General features: G+C 53.1%; 1 protein-coding gene across 2 annotated transcripts; it reads right to left on the reverse strand.

Annotated features, from left to right (window-relative positions):
- On the reverse strand, positions 1 to 7,365 carry TIMM50 (translocase of inner mitochondrial membrane 50). Of its 2 annotated transcripts, XM_037819554.1 has the most exons (11): positions 7,231 to 7,365; positions 6,134 to 6,284; positions 5,571 to 5,602; positions 5,320 to 5,341; positions 3,852 to 3,910; positions 3,639 to 3,758; positions 3,097 to 3,201; positions 2,905 to 3,003; positions 1,722 to 1,878; positions 1,284 to 1,390; positions 1 to 203 (listed from the first exon to the last, which is right to left on the reverse strand). In XM_037819554.1, the coding sequence occupies exons 1-11, from the start codon at positions 7,336 to 7,338 to the stop codon at positions 102 to 104; spliced, it is 1,062 nt and encodes a 353-aa protein (XP_037675482.1). In that variant the 5' UTR covers positions 7,339 to 7,365; the 3' UTR covers positions 1 to 101. The 2 variants fall into 2 exon arrangements, with proteins under 2 accessions (XP_037675482.1, XP_037675483.1); XM_037819555.1 differs by lacking the exon at positions 3,097 to 3,201.
- Positions 7,366 to 8,227: the final 862 nt, after the last annotated feature.

Consider the following 8,227-nt stretch of genomic DNA (forward strand, 5'->3'; position numbering starts at 1 on the left):
TTCTGGCATCTTAGACGGACTTTATTGGACATGTGGCTGCCCAAGCCATGGATCTGGGGGGCAATGGGGCCTGGGGCCCTGAGTTTGAGGAGGCCCAGGGATCAGGGCTGTTTGGAGCGAGGCCACAAGCGGCTGGTGAGAGAGCTGAAGAAAACGTTCTGCTTGTTGGACTTGGAGAGCTCAGCCAGGCGCTGCTGCTCCTCCTGGAGCGGGCAGGCAGACAGATGAAAGAGGAGAGGTCAGCCAAGTGAGGAGAGTGTCTCCCAGACACCCAGGTCCCCAGCCCTCAGCCTAGGGGCCACCCTTTTTTTAGACCTCTGTCTAGCTGAACCCCCAGGACACCAGCCCATACACAGGAGGTCCCCAGAGACCCAGCCCAGACACTGGCAAGAGCCAGCTCTAAGTCTCAGGATCCCAGGCTCAGAAGTTTGGGGGGTACCAGACCCAAATCCCAGGTACCCAGGGTCTCTAGCCCTGAGCCTGAGAAGCATCTCAGGCCTCAAACTCTCTCATGATCACTCCTCCCCAGATCCCAGGGGACCCCTCCCACGAACTCTGGGAACCTAACATAGAACCTATAACCCCGGTCTGGATGCTGGTGAGACCCCAGTCCCAAATCCCAGGGCCCTCTTCCCTGACTGCACCCTTGGCCCCAGTTCCAAGCCCCATGATCCCTGCCTAGATGCTGGGGGACCCTTTCTCTGGGCACTCAGGCACTACCCCCCAGGAACCCAACCCAGAAACTGCTCAACCTCAGTCTAGAACCCTAGGAATCTCTTCCCCAGACTCCATCCACACTCTCAGCCCCACTTCCAAATTACACAGGACCCACCAAAACCATCAGAACTACTTGTTTCTGGAGTTCTAGCCCTTATCTACTTCCCTCTGGAGTTCCTATCCTTGGGCCTTACCCCCATGTCCCAGGATCCCCCTTTCCAAACCTACAGTCTACCTCCAAAAATAACCAGGGCCCCCAGACCTGCTCGAGACTTAAGGAAGACCCCTCTCCCAGACCTAGTTCAAATGCTTCGTGTTTCCTGCCTCCTGTTCTCAGAGGAGGCTGCAGAATCAATCCCCCTGCCCTCTGCTCCGTAACAACTCTAAGACTGGTTGTATCATACTCCCCAGTTTACAGACAACAAGGCAAAGACAAAGGCATTTCTTTGCCCAAGGTCACCCAGCCAACCAGGTAGAGGAGACAAGCTGACTCAGGACCCCTCCTTCAGGGAGCTTCAGGAACTGATGTACTGTCCCCCACTGGCCGGGGGACCTGTGGCACCCACCTGCTCTAACCGGCTTTGCCGCTGTTTGAAAGCCTCAAGCGGGTCGTCCTCCAGTGCATAATGCTCCAGCACCGTCCGGACATCCTCCACGCCGTTCAGTGCAATGGCTGCGGGCACAACAGGTAGGGGTCAGCTGGGCTGAGGTCAGAGGAAGGCAGAGCCCACTAGGGTAAAGGTCAGACTGTGGAGGTAGGTGCTACCTGGGACATTCCTTGACACTGAAAGGGCTCCTTGAACATTCCCAAGTGATCCCAAAACATTCTAGAAGAGCATCCCAAACATCCTAAGAAGGTTCTAAAGACTAAGATGCTCCTGAGCCTTGTGCATCCCAACTGCCCAGTTTTACATGAAAGACAAGGCAGGATCAAGTGCATATCATTCCTCTTGAGGGTCAATGGCTCTGGGGTTAGAGGCCAAGATGTCAGAGGTCAGCCTTACTCTTGAGGAAAGCAGACAGGTCCAACAAGACCCGGTCATCGGAGTTGCCGTCCCAGGGCCGCAGGGCGACGCCATTGAAGGGTTGTAGGCGGAAGGCTTCCTTCTTGCAGTCCACAACGACCACACGGGCTGGGTCCCGATTCAGACATGAGATGTCCTGAAAGCAGATGATAGGCCCAGTCAATGCCTGAGCCCCTCCTCTCCCTGCCAGAAACCCACAGAGAGACAGACACCCACACACCCACACCCACACCCACACCCACACACGGCATCACCATGACCAGGGCCTCCCAAAGGCCAAGTCTGGATGAATGTCGTCAAACTTCCCAGGGAGCTTGGGAGCTAGTCACACAGATTCCCAGAATTCCCACCCAGACACACATTGGACACAGAGACCAATTCAGAAGTCTGGGGAGGGAGCCAGGCACTTGCACATTTAACCAACATCTCACACTCTGGTATACTGAGGTGTGAAAACCTCTCACCGAGATACAGAGGTGTGCACAGATCTACAGCAACACACAGGGTGCCACAGAGATAGAAACCCAGATGCACACCCTTCAAAACCCAAGCCTCCATCCTAACCCATGTACTACTTTTTTTTTTTTAGAACGTAAAATAGAAATTCATTTATTGGTAGGTACTGAAATAGGTCAAATATGCCTGATGGGTTTATAAAATACTCAATCCCCCACTCCACCCCCACCCTGCTTTGAAAGAGAAACAACCCCTGTATTTCTGAACCCCTAAGAAAAACAGACCCCCAGATCCACCCAGATGCAGTCAGAAACCCACAGAAACCCAGACTCCTGGACCCTCAGATACATAGCCAGTCACAATCAGACCCCAGGTCAAACAAACCCCAAACACAGTCTCATATGAGCTACTAGAATTACACACAGTCCCAGAAATACAGTTCCAAACACACAGAGACAAAACACGGCTTCCAAATACCCCATGTCCCCACCCTTCATGTCCCAACCATCTTCTTTAAGGACATCCCATTTCCCCGGAAAGTAAGGAAGAGAGAAGGGCCTAGCAGACATCCAGCAGGGAGCCGAATAAGGGCAGGACTAGAACCAGTACTGAGGCTGGGGTCAGAGCTGGGCCCTCTTTCCCTCAGGAGTGCCCCCAAACCCTCCAGAACCGAGGCCCACCCGCGATCCCCGACCCCCCATGGCACCTTGACATGGTGTCCATCCATGTACCGTGTGGCATCCCGGAAAAGGCGATAGGAGATGAAGCCATGGGGGTCCACACTGTCAATGAGTGGAAACGCAGTCTGGGTGGGGTAGAAAGAACAAAATCAGACTGAGCCCTGGCCCTGCAGACCTCCTGCCACATCGAACACCCCTCCCCTGCCCCATGCCCTCACCATGCCAGTCTCCGAGGTAAAGATGACGATTTCATACAAAGGAGCGAGCTGCTGGAATAAGGTCTCGATACCTGGGCGCTTCTTAAACCTCCAGCCCGTGGCCAGCTGGGGAGGCCATGGGGACAGTGAGACACCAAGACTCAAAGTTCCAAGAGGACAAAGTCCCAGCCTGAGGACTTCCCAAAACCAGAGTTCCCGCCCTCTGTCCTTATGGCTGTTGGGGGAATTCAGGGTACAGGGGCTGTGACTGAAGCTGTGTGACTCAGGAGAGTCTGGGTTCTAGAATAATAGCTGACTCCTTTGTAGCACTTACCAGTGCTAAACATTCGTACAACCACCCTACCCAGTGGGTACTGCCATTATTTCCTTTCCACAGCTGAGGAAAGTGAGGCAATGAGAGGTGACACCTCTGCCCCAGGATCACAAAGCAGACTGGAACGGACCCACTCTGACTCCAGAGTCTAGGCATTTCACCGAATCATCAAGATCCAGCCCCCCAGTTCTATTCAGGGCCCCAACTCATTGCCTTCCCCAGGACACACCGACCACTCAGGGTGCAAGAGGACACCAGTGAGCTCCAAAACCAGTGTGTAGGGTGGCTGGTAGTATGGCTCTCGCAGAGGGTCTGGGAGAAGGCAGGGGCTGGTAGGCTCGATGATCATCTGTAGGAGAGGGACAAAATGAGGACACTTAGACAGGGAGTTGGGGGGGCTGGGGATGGAGGGAATGGAGACTGGGCCAGGGCTCCCACTCACCTGTCTGTAATCTTTGAAATATTTGTATGTCCGGCGCAATTGCTGTACCAGGACTGGATCTAGGAGAACACCGGGGCACAAAGGAATTCCGAGATGAGCCCTGGTCAACGTCCCAGATGAGGGGTTTATTCATCTACCAGACACAAACCTGTCTATCTACCCACCTGGTTTGAAACAGCTCATTTCTAGGTCCAAAGGTAGAAGGCAATACAATGACATAACTGCCAGGTAGAGTTGTATTTATTCACTTGCTCAGTTTTAACCTGAATATTTATACCACACTCTATCCCAAGTATAAAACAGAATGCATATATACTGCCCACTTAAGACCAATATACATATAAATCTACTGACATTATACCAGTATACCTGTTCATTCTGAACCACTATGCTTCCAGATCTATCTACTTTATGCTGTATCTAGTTAAACCAGGATGAACATATACACAGATCTAGACACCTTAAAACCAGTTCTCAACCAGAAGCAATTTTGCTTCCTCAGGGACATTTGACAATGTCTGGAGATAATTTTGCTTGTCACTCTGCTGGCACCTAGAGGCTAGAAGCCTGGGACATTGTTTAACCTCCTCAAATGCAAGGAATAGCTCCCCTAAACAAAGAATTATCCAGTCTAAAATATTGATAGTGCCAAGGTTGAAAAATCTTGCTTTAAGTAGATACACTGAATCCAGTTTGAAACAGTAAACTCACACAACTGCCTACTTCAATATTTAGTCCAGTTAAATTACTACTTATGAGTCTACCTTTTAAAAATTACAATATTGAAACTAGTTAAACTAGCAAACACACACACACACAAACACTCTTTAAACCTATGTGTCCACCTGCCCAATTTAAATCAGTTTATTGATTTTTTAAAACTATTATAATTCTACACCTTCCCAGTTAAAACAGCATACTAACCTCCCGCCCAGTTTAAAACAATCCACATATCAAGATGCTAGTTTACAAATGTCCCCAGCACACACAAGTGGCTTTCTGGACCTACCAATTTTATTTTTCTTCTGGGAAGGACCAGGTGTGATAGAAATTGACAACTACTCTCTACTATCCAATTTGTCTATCAGAAACTCCCACCAAAAACTGGTTAACCAGAAGGGGAGGAAGGAGGTATTGTTTTTGGGAGAAAAAGAAGAGGCTGCCGTAAAAGAGGAGGTGGTTAGGGACTGCAGATGCTCAGCTCTAAGGCACAGAAAGCCGTGTGTCTGGCCTCCCCGAGCCCCCTGTGTCCCCTCCCCCATCTGTCCCTGACCATCTGCTCCTGGGCTGAGGGGCCAGGGAAGGGGAGTAAGGCTTTGTGATGCCCCTCCCCACAAACCATCCAGCTGCTGACTCCCCCACCCCCAATGGAAGGAGGAGGGGTGGGGGGGCACCACATGGGAGGGCTACATCCCTGCAAACAGCAGAGCTGGGAGGGTCAGGGGACCCCATAATCTTGTTTCCTCACCATTGTCGAACTCATCAGGAATCTGGAAGGTAAAAAGAAAAATGAGAAAAATGTGGGGTTTGGGATGGCAGAAGTAGAACACCACCACACCCAGAAAAGGCATCTCCAGGCCCGAGAGGAGTAGGCAAAAGTCCCTGGGAAGGAAAGGCTCACTCCAGACAAGAAATGAACCTAAGCATACCAAAAGGGACGACCCTCACACCCAAGAGATGGGGCTCTGGGTAGGGCATCTGGGTCTCTTCCCCCCTCACCTTGGCACCAGTTTCATCCACGGAGTTGTTTCCTGCAAAGCAGAAAGGGTGAGTGAGAGAAACTTGGGCCAGTCTCCTTGGTCCTGAGAGAGGAGTGGGAAGGTGGCCTGGATTCCTGGGTTTTGAGAAGAGGACTGGGAGCTTGGACTCCTGGGTCTGAGGGAAGAGGACTAGAGGCAGAGTCTCTTGGGTTCAAAGAGGAGAGGGCTGGGTGCCTGGATGCCTGGCTCTCTGAGAAAGGGGCTAGGGGAAGGGCTGGGTCTGAGGGAAGGGGCTTAGCAGGCTGGTTCAGGCCTATCCTTCCCCACCTTCCACTCTTCTAATTGGCTCCCTATAGCCTGGTGTAGGAACTAACTAGAAAAAGTAGAAACTTGAGTACAGGAGTTACAAAGAAGACAGGAGACTTCCCCCTTTCCAGGGTAGGTGTCCAAGTTGCCTTCCCTACTGAGTGATGAGTCAGTGAAAGAAAGTAAGTAAAACTCTTGAGGTGTAAGAAGGGGCATTTAGGTGGTAGAATGGGAACCCAACAAGACAAAACTGGTGGACCGGGGTGTGCCTCTCACCAAAAATATAGACAACGCTCACAGTTCCACCGGCTCCGAGAAGCCCAGCGAGCCAGAGAGCGACTTTCTTGGCGTAGCTGGGACCCTCTGAGCCTCGCTGCTGCTGTGGCCCCTGAGCCTGGGCGTTCCCGCGGCTCCCGATCTCCACCGCCTGCAGATGAAAGGGGGCAGGCAGGCCATGAGAGAAGAGGGAGAAGGCCAGGGTGGTTGAGGCACCCCCATCCCTGAGAAGAATCAGGGTCAGGAGCCAGGAAGCAGACATACACATTGCTGCCCCTGGGCACTGTATTCCGGGGTGGCTGAGAAGAGCCAGAAAGATGAAGAACTAGGCTGTCAGGAGCCTGGATCTCAGGAGTTCAAGAACTGGCAGGCCTGGTGCCTGGGGTCCTGGAGGCAACAGGACTGGAGGGCCTGGAGCCCCAAAATGCAGGGCAGGAAAGAAAATACATCAGCGGACTGGACACTGAGATGTCTGGAGCAATGGAATGGAGGGCACATAGCAGATGGGACAGGCAGTTTGACCTCCGGATCCCTCGGGCTTGCAGTAGCAGTAGTAGAAGGGATGAAAGAGAGGGAAGATAAGGGAGCGAAGGTGGGGAGGGGACAATTCGTTTGCCTGGGGCTTGAGAGTAATAGGGCACGGAAGTGACAGACCTGGAGGTCAGAATGGCTGGCTCTCTGTCAACATGGAGGCAGGTCGAATAGGGAGCCCGAATGCCTACCGCCTCTCTCCATCACCAAAAGGGAGAAAATATGCACCCCTAAAGCCAGGCTGGGACCATAGCGTCCAGGACCCCTTCTCCTCAAGTGTGACCTGAGGGCGCACAGAGATGGGGAACCGGTAACCTCCTCCTCCGGCGCCCACGTGGGTGGGAGGTGGGGTCCCAAGGACGCACTTGGGCCTCAGCATTCCGAGCGGGGGAACAAGCGCTGTCCACCCCGGGAGGCAGGGAAGAGCCCCAGAACGCGGGCGGCGGCGGCGGCGATCCATTCAGCTCCCGGAGGCGCGGCGTCCCACAAGCCCGGGGCAGCGGCATTCCTGCCGGAGTCCCGGGAAAGGGCTCCCACACCCGGGGCGCCACCCCCGTCCCGCTCACCTGGGCCGGGGCCCGGGGGGGCGGCGTCGCCAGCCTCGTACACAGCCCCCGCGCACCGAACCGGAGCCCGCTCCACAGGCGCGAGAACAGCGCCGTTGAGGCCGCCATCTTGCGCTGACGTCACACGGCCCCGCCCACTCAATCCCTTTCCTCCCGCCCCGAGCCGGAGTCCTGGCCAATGGGTGCACAGAGGAGGGGTTGGTGGACGGGAGCCGGAGAGAGCCAAGGAGTTCAGGAGAGCTGCCGCAGGCGGTTTACCAGCTCGGGATATTCCCCTGGCTGCCCCGGGACGTACCAACTAGGATATAAAGACACCCTGCGCCGCGCCCCCTTCGGACCAGAGGGAACAGTTATCACACCTATTGCTCAAAGGTAAAGTTGAGGTCGTATGACGGAACCATTGGTCAAGGTTATCCTCATGGCTGCCTGGTCAGTCTAGAAAGCGAATAGCCTGGAGTCCCGTGGTTCATTTCGCCATCCAGAAGGGTCTGCCTTCACCTCCCAAAGGTCAGAAGTGAAAACTGAGGCCCGGAAAGTGGGCTAATAAGCCAGCGCCTCACAGACTCCTTCCCTCACATGGAACTGAAGGACAGGAATCTTACCCTCTCTGCTGTTCGCAGGGTCCCTCTTGCCCTCCTATCATTAGGTTATCAGGTGTCTGAAATGCTGAGAGCCATCCATGTCATCTGGGGCTCAGCCAGAGGAGCAAAGATCTATGCAGCTGGGTCAGGCTTATTGAGAGAAGATGAATTATCAATGAGTTAGAAGTTACTGTAGTCCCAGATGAATCGCCCTCAGATTATTTTGAGTAAAAAAACAAAAAACACTAAATCTGATACCAATCTTTATATGTAAAGTTACCATGTAACATTTAGGGATAAGTACTGAAGTAGTAAATGTATAAAGTCAGACAAAGGAAACACGTGTAATTCAGGATTGTGATTTCCTCTGGAGGGGAGGTGAACGAACTGGGAGTGCTGCTAAAGAGAGTCGTATC

The sequence above is a fragment of the Choloepus didactylus genome, chromosome 27 (assembly GCF_015220235.1).
Source record: "Choloepus didactylus isolate mChoDid1 chromosome 27, mChoDid1.pri, whole genome shotgun sequence".
NCBI lineage: Eukaryota > Metazoa > Chordata > Mammalia > Pilosa > Megalonychidae > Choloepus > Choloepus didactylus.